The sequence below is a fragment of the Coffea arabica genome, chromosome 9e (assembly GCF_036785885.1).
Source record: "Coffea arabica cultivar ET-39 chromosome 9e, Coffea Arabica ET-39 HiFi, whole genome shotgun sequence".
In the NCBI taxonomy this organism is placed as follows: domain Eukaryota; kingdom Viridiplantae; phylum Streptophyta; class Magnoliopsida; order Gentianales; family Rubiaceae; genus Coffea; species Coffea arabica.
Window position 1 is genome coordinate 37,876,251 of NC_092327.1, and position 16,448 is coordinate 37,892,698.

The 16,448-nt window shown below is 38.0% G+C and overlaps 2 protein-coding genes across 15 annotated transcripts; both read right to left on the reverse strand.

The window, feature by feature from the left end:
- Positions 1 to 5,096: 5,096 nt before the first annotated feature.
- LOC113710670 (LOB domain-containing protein 1-like) lies at positions 5,097 to 6,320 on the reverse strand. The gene is made up of 2 exons (XM_027233793.2): positions 6,111 to 6,320; positions 5,097 to 5,462 (listed from the first exon to the last, which is right to left on the reverse strand). Exons 1-2 carry the CDS (start codon positions 6,318 to 6,320, stop codon positions 5,097 to 5,099), a joined length of 576 nt encoding a protein of 191 aa, XP_027089594.2.
- Positions 6,321 to 10,752: 4,432 nt separating this feature from the next.
- LOC113709300 (uncharacterized) lies at positions 10,753 to 16,319 on the reverse strand. Of its 14 annotated transcripts, none has more exons than XM_072066017.1 (3): positions 13,647 to 16,319; positions 11,683 to 12,593; positions 10,753 to 11,170 (listed from the first exon to the last, which is right to left on the reverse strand). In XM_072066017.1, exon 1 carries the CDS (start codon positions 16,055 to 16,057, stop codon positions 13,718 to 13,720), a length of 2,340 nt encoding a protein of 779 aa, XP_071922118.1. In that variant the 5' UTR covers positions 16,058 to 16,319; the 3' UTR covers positions 10,753 to 11,170; positions 11,683 to 12,593; positions 13,647 to 13,717. The 14 variants fall into 14 exon arrangements, with proteins under 14 accessions (XP_071922118.1, XP_071922124.1, XP_071922123.1 ...); XM_072066022.1 differs by lacking the exon at positions 10,753 to 11,170 and having other exon boundaries at positions 11,420 to 12,033; positions 12,218 to 12,593; positions 13,652 to 16,319; XM_072066020.1 differs by lacking the exon at positions 10,753 to 11,170 and having other exon boundaries at positions 11,420 to 12,351; positions 12,451 to 12,593.
- Between the last annotated feature and the right edge of the window lie 129 nt (positions 16,320 to 16,448).

Consider the following 16,448-nt stretch of genomic DNA (forward strand, 5'->3'; position numbering starts at 1 on the left):
TGTTTCCATTTGGTGATAGCCAACACCAACGCAAGGAGCTCCTTCTCGTATACCGACATTCCCAAGTTCTGATTTACGAGAGCTTTGCTGAGGAATGCTATGGGGTGTCCCTGTTGCATCAGGACAGCCCCAATTCCCACTCCACAGGCATCCGTTTCAATAACAAAAGGTATCTCAAAGTCGGGCATGCTCAGTACGGGGGCCATCGTCATGGCTTTCTTTAAGTCTTCGAAAGCCATCTGAGCTTCAGAATTCCATACAAACCCGTCCTTCTTCAACAGCTGCGTCAACGGTTTACTGATTACCTCATATCTCTTGATGAATCTTCTATAATACCCGGTTAATCCCAAAAATCCTCTCAGCTCTTTCACAGACTGGGGTGCTGGCCAGGAAAGGATGCATTCTACCTTAGAGCTGTCCATGCTTACACCTTTTTCAGATATCACATGTCCCAAATACTCCACCGAAGTTTGGGCAAATGAGCATTTAGATCATTTGCAGAACAATTGGTTGTCAGCCAGGACTCCAAGGACTATTTGGAGATGCTGAACGTGCGACTCCAGGGTGGGGCTATATACCAGGATATCGTCAAAAAATACTAACACAAATTTTCTCATGTATGGCTGAAAAATGCGGTTCATCAAGGCCTGAAAGGTAGCCGGAGCGTTCGTAAAAAAAAACGGCATGACCAAGAATTCGAAGTGACCATGATGCGTCTGGAAGGCAGTTTTGTGCATGTCCATTGCCTTAACTCTGAGTTGGTGGTAACCAGCCCTAAGGTCCAACTTAGACATATACTTTGTCCCATGCAATTCATTTAGGAGTTCATCTATATTCGGTATGGGAAATCGGTCCTTAATTGTCAACTCATGTAACTTCCGATAATCCACACATAACCTCCATGAGTTGTCTTTCTTCTTGACCAGCAACACCGGAGAGGCAAAAGGACTACTGCTATGAGTAACGATACCGCTAGAGAGCATTTCAGCCACTTGCTTCTCTATTTCGATTTTGTGTGCATGAGGGTACTTGTAAGGTTTAAGTTTGAAGAGTTCCGCTCCCGATTTGAGAGTGATTTGGTGATCCAACTCTCTTTCCGGGGGTAGACCTGTCGGGGTGGCAAATATTTACGAATACTGTTGCAGTGCCGCTTCTACCCGTTCAGGGACATCTACTTGCCGGTGCTGCTGTGATTCAGCTTGTAAGGCTGCACAATGCCTGCGTTTCTCTTCTATAAAAATCCTGAGGTCCTTGCCTCTTACCAGTTCCATCACAGGCTGGTTGATAAGCCCCTGTAAGTGTAACAAACTCCCACTACTGTTGAGGGAAATGCTGAGGCTGTGGAAATCAAATGTAATGGGACTGAACTGGTACATCCAATCTACCCCTAAGATAATGTCCCAAGTCCCTAATTCCATTACCTTCAGGTCAAATTGAAACTGATAGTCCTGTATCCGCCACTGGACCCCTGGACAACTGCGCCACTAGTAACATTAGTACCATCCGCCAATGTGACTGTGAAAGGAGTCACCTCGCGGTGAGGTAGGTACAAAGATTTAGCAAGTCCAAAATGAATGAAGCTATTCGAAGCCCCAGTGTCCACCAAGATTTTTATTGGTAGTTCTCCCATGTTACCTCGCAGTATGATAGACTTTCCGCTCATGGCATCATTCAAAGCGTTTAGAGAAATCTCTGCTAGTTCACCAACTCTCCCAGTGTTTTCATCTTGTTCCCCTTCAGCGTCTTCAAAATCTGTTTCTTCCCCTTCCTGAAGATCCAAGCAATTCAAGTTCCCTGTCCTACATCGGTGCCCCGCGCCAAATTTTTCACCACACCTATAGCATAGACCGTGTTTGCGCCTATATTGGATTTCTTCAGCCGAGACCTTATTAAACTCCCTGGCCACGTTTTCCTGCTTGTTATTGTTGGGAGTAATGGCTGGAATACGGTAGGAGCTGGAAGACCTCTGTCCACTAGATATATTCTTAGACAGCCCAAATCTGGATTCTAACATCATTTTTCCAGCATTTCGCTAGTGCTTTGCTTGCACTTCTAAGGAGCACTCTTGTAATTCAGCTACTTCGAAGGCCTTTGCTAGTGTTTGTGGCTTAAACATCTTCACCATTGGCCTAATTTCCTCCTTCAACCCACTGACAAAACTGGAGACAAAATAAAGCTCATCTAGTTTCGGATTTCTAAGTAACATGAGAGTTTTAAGCTCCTCAAATTTCTCCTCATATTCCTCTACTGCCCCCTTTTGTTGAAGTTTATTGAATTCTTCTATCACATCACGAGAGCCTTTACCAGAAAATCTTTCACACAACAAATCACTAAACTCTGTCTAGGAGAGTTGAGGCCTTTCAAGTTTCACTCCTTGAAACCAGTTGTCGGCCTTCCCCTCGAGAAACATTTCTACCATCTCTACTTTTTGGTTATCAGGAATCTGGTAGTTCACAAAATATTTCTGGCATTTCCTAAGCCATTCCATAGGATTACCCGCAGCAAACATAGGCATTTCCAATTTTTGCAAGATAGGGGTGAATTGCTTACTTCGGCTCTCTGGTGGTGCGAATTGAGCACCATTCGAATTTCCCAGCTTCATGTGCGGAGGTGGAGTTGGTAATAGCGGCTTGGAGATCCTCGTTTCCAGCTCTGCGCACCCTTTCTCCTTCAGCATTGCGGTCAGTAGGTTGTTGAACTTCAGCTCAATGGAGTCAAACCTCTGATTCAAGCTTCCTACGAGCGCTTCCAGCCGTGAACTCCTCTGCTCTAATTCCTCCTGAAACTGGTGCTGGCACGCAACTTGCACGCCGGCCACCGAATCCACCATTTCCTGCAGGCGAGCTTCCTGCTTCTTGAGCTGATCTTCCAATGTGCGAAATCTGGTGCTCTCCGCCATTTCCAGTGTCCTCGCAGCCAAGGATCGACTGCTCTGATACCAGATGTCAGGGCCCTAGGTTAGAAATTGGGAGATTGCTGAGACGGATAGAGAGAGGGAAGGGAGAATTGGGAAAAACAGAGTGCGAGGGAGAGGAGCGAGTAGACGTCAACAGGAGAGAGAGAACAAATTTGTTATATCTTTTCTTAAGCTTGATTCTATTACAAGCTTACTATTTATAACCTGCCTAATCAGTAGAAAATTAATACACGTGAATAACAAAAGGAACTAACCTAACTAACTACCAGCATTAGTTCCACGGCACCGTTTTGGGCCCAATGACTTATTCCTAAAACGCAGACTTCAATGAATGAAACGGTATAATTCGCCTAGGTCCCTGACATAAAGTCCCAAAAGACAGTGACCATCAAAAGAGACCTTTGCCATTGGCATTTTTGTTTTCCAACCCAAATTGGATTTCGTCCCTTATTTTCTTGGCCTTTGGAAGATTGGTCTGACTTAGTTGGAGATTTTTCATAGTATTTTTGTCACCTGCATGTCAACTTTCACACAAGCAAACACGCAGAACCCACTCAGAATTAAAAGAACAGATTTTTTTTTCTTTTCCCTATTCTCCATATTAAGATTTGCTAAATATAATACTATTGATCATGAAAAAACTTTCATAATAATAATAATAATGAAATTCAGGATGATTATTGGAATAACACGTCTGGCTAAAAGCATAACTGAAGTTATGAAACCAGATTTATTTTGCTTTTTCTATTCATGAAATACGCGTTTACACACACATTATGGTGTGAAAATCATAGAGATATATACAACACCATAACAATTTATGGTGTTATTGATTTCAAGGAACTCAACAAAGAAATTCAGAAACACGTCAATCGCCCTAAGGTGGAATACAATTTCAGATTTAAGTCAACTATAAGTGCCTCAATTTCCAATTTCTTCTGGAAACATAGTGCTTGCTTTACGATGCAGGCGGGTGTATTTGTTTATTTATTTTTTTGGGTGTGAAAGTTGCGTGCATGAAATTAGTATCTTGTTGATCCATGTGCTAGGCCGCCTAAGAGCTCAAAGCAAAAAAAATTTTTTTTTTTTTTTTTGAGAAAATAAAAGTCACTCGGCATAAAGGTTGATATGAATTGAAATTTAAAAAATTACACTAGTTCAATTAATGCACCTGGGCCACTGGACTTTGCCAATTTTCTGTATTAATCTTTTGAAACTTCAAAAGGGATAAGACTATGACAGAGCCCATTGATTATAGATCCAATTTTTGGGCTTCTTGTACAACGAGTGTACTTTAATTCCCAAGCCTAGCTAACAGCCGAAGGAGTCCAGAGTATGTTAAATCAAGAAAGGTCAGCAAACCACAGGCCATTTGGGTCGATTTAATGGATCTAGGTCCAAACTGAATACACAGCGCCCATTTGGCTTGCAATTTTTTGAAAGTTTCTTGAAAATTAACAGAGTAGCACTTTTTTTTTTTCGATGTTATAAATATGAGGTAAAAACGTAATCAGAAATTGTGTCGAGGGAATATTTTTTAAAAATTCATGGGAAGTCCATTTGAAGGACTTTGTTATGTGATTTTGTTAGAACCTTTTTTTTTTTTGGAGGGGGGGGGGTGGGTGGGTATGCCAATTGCTGAGTTGGTGACACTCGTTGAAATGATGAGCATTTTTTTTTTTTTTTTTTTTTTACCTTGGTTGCATTATTAGGTAAAATGAAAGATGAGACCCCAACATGAGTTCCATTAATCATAACCAAATGAGAAATAGTGATATTCTTAATCTAGGTTGAAACTTTAGTACCCACAAATACAGCTTGAACAGTTGCATAATTGCTGATATTGATGAAGTCCCCCTGGTTCAGGCTAGTAATTTTTGGTGCTTATTATTAGATGCAAATACAGTAACAAAATAATGTAGCAAGTTCCGTCCATGCAATAATGAGAAAATTACTCTGTCATAAACCTTGTATTACTGCCATCAACTAAGAGAAAAATACTATTCAGTATTCTCTAACAATCAAAGAACCACTGATCACTCAATGGGCATACATATATTTATTAAAGTTTCCAATGCCATTCAAACATCAACGCTTAAATGCACTCTAAATTTATTAGAATGGCGTTGCAAACTTTTGATCAGTTTTAGCCCTATATATATATATATATGGTCACCAGTCATATGCCCATAGCTTTCTCATGTGTACAAAGTGGTTCTAAAGAACCATTAGTTGTGTCACTGTCATCCAATGGCTGTTTTTCCGGCATATGGATAATATCTTGCTGCAGCCCCGAGACACTAATGGTTTCTTGCTCTTGCGACGGAAACATTTCCATCCAAATTAACGAGACTAAATTGGCAATCTGGCATTGCATATTAAGGATCTCGGCCTGCGCTTTCGCCAACTCTTCTTGAAGCCCCAGAATTTGCTGCTGAAGGAGGGTCACTGTACCAGCGCAACCGTAAACTGGATCCCTGATTCTTGCAGCAGCTTCGTAAACCATGCTCTTCATAGCATCTGATCTTTGATGCTCCGGAAGTTCCTGAAAATTCAAAATTGATGATGATTTGTTCAATCGTTGGCCGAAATTTTCAATTTCACAATGATACAGGTTTGCAACTTAGTTCCGATCACTCACATTGAATTGTAGGGTAATGGACGTGACCAATTTAAGTTTAAATAATGCATGCAAAAATGTGTAACATGCGCAAAAGTTGCAGTAGTACATGCATCCAAGAAAAAGGTGGCAAGCATGGAGCTGTGCGTAAATCAGACAACAAAGTTTAGTCGAAGATGATTAAAGAGACATCATATAGTATCAAAGTTAGGGAATAAAATTGGCTGCCCACATTTTCCTTCTTTATCAATTCATTTCATGCCAAATTAGAATATCATATCATCTTCCTTTCCTTTGTATATCTCAGGCTTCATATCATCAACACGTCCTTCTTGCAGACTTGACGATCTATTGGTAACTTCTTCACTTTGTGTGTGGTCTAAATTCAGTGTGTGAAGTAGTCAAAACACTGCAAATCAGAAAATTTCAGCCCCTTCAAACTTAAGTTGTATAGGGTTTAAGGGCTTTAAGCCCATCATTTGTCTCATCCCAATTCCCACATAATTTAGGAAGAAAAGGGCAAAAAAAAAAAAAAACAAAAAAGAGGCTTTGTCCATGCTGCATGCATTATACCTGCAACCTTCTGATGATGTTGCTAGCTCCATAAACTTTGTGGACGATGTTGAACCTCAATGGTTCCGAGGAAGGAAAATAAGGGGCCAAGACACATTTGTCGGAACATCTACGGCGGAGAGATTTGCATGCTGCGCAAGGATACTGGGTAGGTGGTGTTGCATTTTGATCAGGAGATGGTGGAGTATTCTGCTGGCGGCAGTGTTCCATATTTTGCAATGGAAGGTTTTATGTTTGGAACTAAATCCAAAGCTCTGAAGTATTATTATGTTGGTTTGAGTCGTTGCTTTGGAGTTTATGGAGTTGGTTTTGGTGATCCATATATAGTCTGTAGTCAAATGATACTGGCAGAAATGCAGACAAAATTTATCAACAAGGACTACGGAGGGGCGACCATATGCAAACAATTTCTTAGCCATGTCTTTTTCTTACAGCTGTATAGTTTACCTGGAAGCTAATCGAGGCAAACCCAAAAAAAAAAAAAGTCAATTTGGAAGTCATTCCAAAGATTATATATTATCCTAAACTATGTTAACATAGGATTCCAAAGATTATGCATTTTTTTTCTACATTAAAACTCCACGTTCTTAATTAATAATGTAAAAATGTGTCTGTCTAGGCATTTTCTCAGTACAAACTCATGATGTAATGAATATCTTTATAAATATAAGTTGCTGTTTTGGAAGAAGAAAAAAAAAATGAATTCCAACTACAAGTGGATGGTCAAGATTCAAAAAGCCATCTCAATCAGAAGGACATGGTTAATAGAGGACCTTCCAGCTTGTTTTCAGACTCGTATAACCAGGAAATTGAGGTTTAATTTTCCACTCGTCAGGTATAGGAATATTAATACTAGTAAAAGTCAGTGTTGAGATCTATTCAGCCCAGCTCCGGTTTGAATTTACAGCCAATACATACTCCAATATCAAATGGGATTTTGCTGTACTCAACATCTTACGTTGACTCATGCAGACTTATTCCAGAGGCAGAGAGGCATGAGGGAAGACTAAAGGTGAAATTCAAGACTCTGCTAAATTTCCATCAAAGTATACATCTCTGGTGTGTAGTAATTAATTTTTTAAGTCAACGCTTGAGAAAGGCACAGGGAATTGGAAAAACGAATGTGTTCATATTTCATATCATGTATGTCATTGTATATAGTAGCGTAATTAGACAGGCAAACGAAGATTTTACTAGTCTCAAACCAGTGTCCTTAAATATTAATTTCCATCAACTTACTCCTTAAACTTTTCCACTTGTCTTGCAAAACGGTCATTCCAGTCACCCCATTGCTGTTTTGATCTGCATCAAAGAGCTTCCAAGTCGATTTATATTACTACCTCTTTTTTTTTTTTGTCCATCTTGCACAGCTTTTTCTGTGGTGGCGTAGCGCGCCTTAGCAGAAATTATTAGGTGTAAGATAAAAGAGTAAATCTTACATGTACTGACAGTATATACAGTATCAGTATTAGATTCATATAGCACAAGTACAAAAGTTGGATTTTATATTCAAATTCTACATAATTATCATTCATCCAGAACTGTTATTCATCTACTAAAAAAGCCCTTTGCTACAAAGATGTCTGAAAATAAAAAGGTTTTCAGTCACATTGAAATAAGAAAATAATGTGTCTGTTGCATTTAATATTTTCTTCTCGCTGACAAAGTTGAGATAGAGACTAGAGTAGATTATCTTAATTTGCAAGTGTGTGAAAATATATATATATATATATATATATATATATATATCATCAACTTCTTGTTTCTATTTCTTGACCCATCAATAGCACTTGAATATATCATAGCAATTTCTTCACAAGTATAGATATAATAAGCACATCATCAGTGGTTTATCTCAGCTTCTTCCACCACAAGTAGAAGATTTCACTGTTCAAAGCAAATAATTTTCTAAAGTTGATTATGGTAGTATGTATGTATTTCTTTTATTGTCCATTAATTTGAAGAAAAAGGCACTTGAATGACCAAAGTCAAAGCCGAAATCTATGCGATATGTAAACTGTGTTCTGTTGCCTTCTTCCAGATTCCATCTGTTTTCAACTTAATAAATCACATATTCACGTTAGCATGCATGTGAGTCAAGTATATCACTGTAGTATCTGTCTCATTTCATTGCAACAAATTAAATTGGAAAGGCCCTTTTCATCTCACTTTCACTGGTGGACTTGAAAATCTCAAGTCTTTGACAACGAAATTTAACCATTAAAACCACTTATTTCTACAAGAAAAGTATGCCTATTTTTTGTTTCCTTTTCTTCTAGTATTAAACAATGTTAAAAACCTCAAGAATTCAAGATCATGACCAAGAAATCTGCCAATTGCATGCAAGATTTGGGTTCGAGCGTCTCAACAATCACCAATTTCAATTGTTTGGTACACTGTAGATAATAACACAACTGATGTAGATACTAAGACATATAACAAATGTAGATACTAAAACAATAATAAATATATATATATATATATATATATATATATATATATGAAAAAAAGAACAAATTTTGGCAGTCTCTGAAAATTGTGTCCTCAAATCAATCTTATTTGCCCAATTTTCAAATTGAATCCATCCCCATCATTACCTGCACCGACGATTTTATGACCCCTAATCCGGAGATTTATATGTCATACCGAGACTCTTTTAGCTGCGTGGACTGGTAAGGAGCTTATAATTTGAGGAAAAAAGCCTTGCATGTGTACGACTTACATTTTGTGGAAAGGGTCAAAACAATGAGATATTGATCCGATGTGCTCAACATTGAAATTCATTCGTCAAACAAAAATGTATTAGCCGCTGCTACAGTATACTTTGAGGGTACTTTCAGCTTCTCAGTTTCACATTTGGGATTCCATTTTCCTCTTTGGTCAAATTTCAGTTGTTGATATACCATTTACTAGAGTCCACTTTTTTTTTTTTTTTTTTTTTTTTCTGGGCAAACGATAACATAGCTCGTATTTCAGCTTAAAGAAAAGGAAAAAATCCACTTTTCATCCTCAAACTTTATGACGAAGGCACATTTGGTTTCCAAACTTTTCGTTAGAACACATTGAGTACATGAATTAATGATTTTTTGCCACATTTAGTCAAAAAACGGGAATTCACTCAATTTGGATGGTGAAGACCACGTGGCCGTTAACAAATGTCCAAATATCAATTTATAACGAATACAAGTCAGACACGAGTTCACACTTGACTCTCTCTCTAATCCACTGCTTTTCTTCTCCAAGTTTTCCCCTTTCCCACCGAGTTAATAAAGTGAAAAGCTGCTTGAGATTAGCAGAGTTAATGGAGTGATTCAACAAAGCTTTTCCAATCCAGTATATTTAATATAAATTAAATGATTCAGAGTAAAATACTCATAAATAACTATTGCTTTGTTCGTGTAATAGAGGAAACCCATAAAGAGCTGATATATTATGGGCAATTTCTTTTTTTTTTTTAAAACTTTCACGTATTTAATTTATGTTAAATATAAAACCTACTAGTTTTCCTTTTGTAAAAATATTAGTAGATCACTTTTTAAATTTTACTTACAAACATTTATGTATTTAACATAAATTATATGATTCAAAGTAAAATACCTATAAATAGCTAGTACTTTATTCATATAATAGAAGAAACCCGTAAAGAGCTAGTAAAAAGTAGGTAATTTCTTTTTTTTACTTTCACGTATTTAATTTATGTTAAATACAAAACCTACTAGTTTCCCTTTCGTAATAATATTAGTGTAACACTTTTTGAATTTCACTTATAAACATTTATGTATTTAATATAAATTAAATGATTCAAAATAAAATGCTCATAGCTAGTACTTTATTCATATAATGAAAGAAACTCGTAAAGAATTGGTATGTTATGGACAATTTTTTTTACTTTCAAATACTTCATTTATATTAAATACAAAACATGCTAGTTTTCCTTTCGTAAAAATATTTGTGTAACGGCTTTTGAATTTTATTTGCAAATATTTATGTATTTAACATAAATTAAATGATTCAGAATAAAATGCCCATAAAACCTAGTACTTGGTTCATGTAATGGAGAAAAGCCATAAAGAGTTGGTACTTTATGGGATATTTCTTTTTTAAAAAATATTTAATTTATATTAAATAGATAACCTACTAGTTTTTTTTCATAAGAACTTACTGTAACACTTTTTGAATTTTACTTAAAAATATTTATATATTTATTATAAATTGAATGTTTGAGAGTAAAATGTCCACAAAAAACTAGTATTTTGAATAGGTAATGCCCATTAGGTAAGAACTTAAAATAATACCAAAATGGACAACTTGTTCAAGGAATTGTGTAATGTCCATAAAAAGCTGACTTTTGTTGGTTATAAATTGATATTTGGACATTTGTTAACGGCCACGTGGTCTTCACCGTTCAAATTGAGTAAATTCCTGTTTTTTGACTAAATGTGGCAAAAAATCATTAATTCATGTACTCAATGTGTTCTGACGAAAAGTTTGGGGACAAAATGCGTCTTTGTCACAAAATTTAAGGATGAAAAGTGAATTTTCTCCTAAAGAAAATATAGTATGGGTTTGTTTGGATTGTAAGTTATTTGGGATATTTTTACTGTAGCACTTTTTGTGATGTGATGTATATTAGATAAAAAGGTACTTGGAAAGATAAAAAGGTGTATTGGAAATTGTAATGATGATGTAAGCAAATAAAATTTGGCTAATCTAGATAGACCAAAGAGGGAAGGAATCCTTCCACATAATCTCACTTATTAAGTTTATGGCATACAAACTTCGCCAATTTGTGACTAACATATATATAGTTTCCTTTTCTTTTAACAAAAGAGAAGTAACATTTTCCAAAGCTTAATTTGTTTGAGCAGCTTGCTGCTGATGTCCTCCACAACCATGCCATGCCAATCATTTATATTGTCCTCATTTTGCCACTTTACAGTCTGATTGCGCTTCAATGCTTTCCCAGCCCTGCTCCTGAGCTTTAATGAGTAGTGCAGTTTTTCGAAAAATGATGGCCAAAAAGGGCATGTGTTCTTGTGTACAAGCTGTTCTAGCTTTCCCTGCAATATGTGGGTCACCAAGATTATACATAGCTGGAACTAGAAAAACATTTCAGATCACCATATGCATCATCAATTCAAGGCTAAATGTAAAAGAGCAGAGTCTTGAGCCCAGTTGTGCATCAATTAATTATAAAATAGCGTTTTACTTAAAAAGTGCATTAACATAGAAGAAAAGATTAAAAAAAAAGTTTAATATGGTTTAGAAGAAGAATAAAGGAGCTAATAATTGATTGACTTAGAGACAAGTGAGTTTAAGCTAGTCTTCGAATTTTCCTGTCGCTGCATAGAATCAATGGTATGCCAAGAATTTCTGCAACCTCTATGAGGGCACCTATACTTCTGACAACACAAGAGATAAGATGTAGTCGAGATAATATTGTTTTGGTACAGGAGTAATGCCTATACAAAGTATACAATTAACTGCCAAAAAGCAGTGCAAAAGAATAATCTAACCATCCATGGAATAAGGGATCTCCAAGGTAATGGACAGAACAAATCAGGGGTCATACCATAGCTCTACATATTACAACTGCCAAAACTATAGCTCTCCAATTTCTTTTCCAACAAAGTGTCCAGAAAATAGCTTGAGTGGCAAGGCTGCCATGCCTTTCTGTTTTGGAAACTCTGTCTTCTCTCACCACCACGTCAAAATTTTATGCTCTTAGCTAGGCATCAGACAATAGAAACTAATCCAGCTCCTGATAGCACTCAGCAATCACAAGCCATCCTAAAATCTTATATGCTTTTAGGTACCAGACAAGACCCGATAAGGCAGCAGATGATCTGTGTTCTCACCAGCCCATCCACCTGTTTCACATAGAGCACCAAGTATGCTGAACCTTTGTCTTCTACCTTATCATCTGTGAAAATAGCATTGCAATTACAGCATCAATTAGAGCTCCAACTTTCCTACGATATTTGATAATCAAATAGAGGGTACCCACTCGCTCCAATATCATATCAGCAGCAAAAGGGACCAACAGGGAAAAGCCCATGAATCCTGTTTATCTCAAAACAGCCTCCATGGTAAGACCAAAGTTGCACCTGTAAATTCTACTGTGTAGATCCTGGAAAGGTTTTCTCTCAATCTTGAGAATGCTTTCTAAACTGGATATACTCCATAACAGCTCTAGATAAACCTGCTCCACTGCTACTGACAACTGCCACCTCAGCAGACACTAACATAAAAGGGAAGGGAATTCCACCTTCAGAGTGGCATTACCACATCAAACACCACAAGATCTGAATGCTAATGTGATTGCCACCATAAAACCAACCTGAAGCAGTTGAAAATGAAACCCAACCAGTTTTCAGATGCTCATCCTGACACTCGAACTTGAAGAAAGAAGGTCCACAGTCAACCTCTTGCTCATGTAGCAGCAACACAGACAGCCACCTCCAATAACTTAGAACTGCTATTCTGTGTCAAAAGTGTAAGACTTTCCAACTTATAACTACAAAGAAAAATACAATGCTTCCTTTTGATTACTAAAAATAACTCTCAAAGCAACTGTTCAATTCATAAACAGATAGCATGCTTTTCTGTGTCTGTGAAAAGAAAAACATTAATGTATATGACCATCATCACATGAAATTGCTCAGATTAAAGATGTATTGCAGCACGTGCTCCAGATTAAAGAAATAGTACAATTCATGAATAGATGGTATGTTTCTCCTGTGTTTATGAACAGAAAGACATTGATGTACGACGGTCATCATATGGACTTGCCAAAATTGAAAAGAGGAACTGCAGCACATGCTTCATATGACAGAACTTTTAAACTAAACGTCTAAAGGTCAGTATCTCAAGTTATGCAGCATCAGAGATGCACATATCTAAGGGACAATAATGGCGGACACTAAACAACAAATTTTTACTTCACCTGAATCTTAAGCATCGTCAACTAGTAGATAGTTATGCACGCATCCAAGAAGCACATCAACCTGCCAACCTAATAGCAGTATAACAACTCTTACACAGAATTGTGTTGACGGCCTCACATGTGGATCTTGTGATGTAGGTAAAGGCTAATTGGATTTATGGAATCACCAAATGTCGCTTTTCTTACAACCCCTAACATCACTAATACCTACAAAATATAGATCGTACGGTATTTATCCTTTCGCCTGACCTTAATTACCAATTATGCCTCGAAATGCAAGACTATACCTCATGTTCATGTTTTAGATATGCATAACACATAGTGAGACACATAATAGACAAGTCCTTCACAAGCATCCTAGCTGAAAGACATGATTAGAAATAGTCAAACAACATTTCAAGAGTTTCTATGGGAGTGTTGGGATTCAATACAGATTTGACACAAGTAATGCTTGCTTGAACGTGTCATCATGCTTAGCTCTATTAATGAAGTCACACATTCAGTATGAACCAGAATAGACATACCAACATATCAAGCTTCACAATGTAAGGAAAATGTTAATAGTAAAAAAGAAAGAAGGAAGAAACAACCTTACTTGGTATGGCCAACTATATTTTTCCAGTTTGCAAAGGAGATGAGCCACGCAACACCAAAACAAAAATCAAACAGACTTCAGTGTACTTTTCCTCCTCTTGACAAGCCCATTCATTAGGGCAATATATGCAGATCTGTGAACAGCAATACCCTTCTTAGTCATTTCTCCATATATGTGCATGGCATCTTTGAATCTCCCTTTAGTACATAGCTCAGTTATCTGCTCTGCAGTAGCAATAGAACTTTGATCAAACTGATCTGATGATTCACCAGCGGCATCTTGCTCTTTGTTTATTGCTGCAGGTAGGTCAAATGATATTCCCATTTCAGCCATTTTTGGCAGGAGCTCCTTCGCTTCATTTATTCTTCCCACATCAGCAAATGCACCAACAATGGCATTATATGTGTAACTGTCAGGCTCTAGCTTCTTTTCTTGCATTTCAGCAACAAGGCCCAATGCCTCATCAAGCCTCCCTTCTTTACATAAGGCCGTTATCAATGTGTTGTAAGTTACTGCATCAAGAACTTTCCCCTTCGATATCCATGTTTTAAATAGCTTGATAGCTTTTGAAAGCATCCTTTCCCTGCAAAGCCCACGAAGAAGAATATTGCATGTATAGATGCCAGGTTTGAATGATTTCTCAACCATTTTATTGTGAAAGAGAAATGCTTTCTCAATATTTCCCTCCCAGCAGTAGCCTTGAATAATTGTGTTGTAGGTAATTTCATCAGGGACCAACCCATTCTCCAAAAGCTCATTGAGTTTCCCCATTGCTTGTTCAGTTTTTCCAGTCTTGCAAAGCCCTGCTATCACAGAGTTGTATGTGATAATGCTGGGAAAAATACCTTTTTCTTTCATCTCACTCCAGAGCTTGAGAGCTGTGTCCACATTTTCATCTTTAAAGTAACCGACAATTAGAGTGCCATAACTAACTTCATCGACAATATAACCTCGCTTTACTGCACTCTTAAGTAAGTCACGTGCCTCATTAAGCATCCTTTGTTGACAAAGAGAGTGAAGAGCAGTATTCAGAGTCACAGTATCCATTTTCAAACCTTTACCACCCATTTCGTTCATCATTCTAAAAGCTTCAGCCAAGTTCCCAGCTTTGCAGTATCCGCTTATCAAAGTGTTGTAGGTTAGACAATCTGGAGAAAACCCATCCTCTTCCATCCTACGTAAAACATCACTAGCTTCACGCATCTTCCCTGCATTACTATACCACTTAACCACGATATTATGAGTAACCTCATTTAGTTTCACTCCTCTTCCTTTCATCTCCTCAAGCAACTGAAAAGCCTCAGAACTCTTTCCATTTTCGAAGCACCCGTTAATCAAAGTATTATAAGTAACCACATCGGGATACAATTTCAACCCCTCCATATCGTCACGAAGCTTAAAGGCCTCATTAATCCTTCCCTCATTGCACAACCCGTTAATCAACATATTGTAAGTCCAAATGTCAGGCAACAAACTATTTTGGGTCATCAACTCAGTGATCTTAGCAGCATCCTTCAACCACCCCATTTTACAGTACCCGTTAACCAAGATATTATATGTATTCCTATTCGGAACCAACCCTCTGTTCTTCATATCGAGCAATAAATCACGAACCTCTTGCAACCTACCCTTCTTACCTAAGGCATCCAATATCGTATTATAACTCACACTATCTGGTTCACAACCAAACTCCTTCATTTCATTCAACAAATTAGTAGCATCTCTGAACTTATATTCCAAACAATATCCGCTTATCAAGATATTAAAAGTATTTGTATTTGTCTTAACGCCGAGCTTAAGAGCATCATTCAATAACTCTTTACAAAAATGGACTGAGTGGGTGGAAGGGTACTTTACCAGCGAATTCAAGAGGGTATTGAGAGTGAGTAGATTCGGGCGAAGGCGGAGGCGCTTCATCTTCTTGAAAACCATGGCGGCGAGGTGGGTGTGGCCGCATTGGCAGTAGGCGCCAATGGAAGTGTCCAAAAGGGCATTATTGGGCGGAGGGAGGGATTTGGAGGGGTGGAGGAGGTGGTGGTGGAGGTTGTGGCGGGGGTGATCGGAGGAAATGAAGGAAAGGAGGAGGGCCTTGGCATCGGCAAATTTGTTGCGGCGGAAGAGGGAATTGAGGAGGGAGATTAGGGAAGGGAGGGGGAGGGTGAGGCAGGGCTTGTGGGATTGCACCAGCTTGAAGAAAGAGAGGAGGGAAGTGGAGTGGGAGGAGAGGAGGGTGGGGGAAGTGAAAATGGAGTGGAGGATCGGTGGGGTTAGGTGGGGGAGATAAGGGCGGAGGAGGGCGGAGTTGGGCGGCGATAAGGGGCTTTTTTGGGTGGTGAGGAGGTTGGTGATGGTGGTGATCAGTTGAGAAGGGTTTAAGGAGGGGTTTGGAGGGGGATTTGGGTTCATTTTCTGTGATTCAAGGTTTGATTCATTGAGGAAGCAAATTCCGTTAGATTGCTTAAACTCGAAAGAAGTACCGGAGCAGAAGAAAGATTATTGACCCAAGTATTATTCGTGTGCCACAAAAGTGAAAAACATATCCAATTCTTTTGCACCGGCACAAGAAAAGCACAGGTGAACATAGCGGAAACGATGAATGCGGCCGGTATTGAGTATCTCTTTTATTGGGTACAATTATTTTTTGGTGACATGCAAGTTCTTAAATTTCTCAACTCGAATATATATATATATATATATATATAAGCCCCTCGGGTCAGCTCAGCCGGTGAATCCATGGGATATTCCTCATGGTGGCACAGGTTCGAATCTAACTTCACATATCGCCTGTATGCTCTTA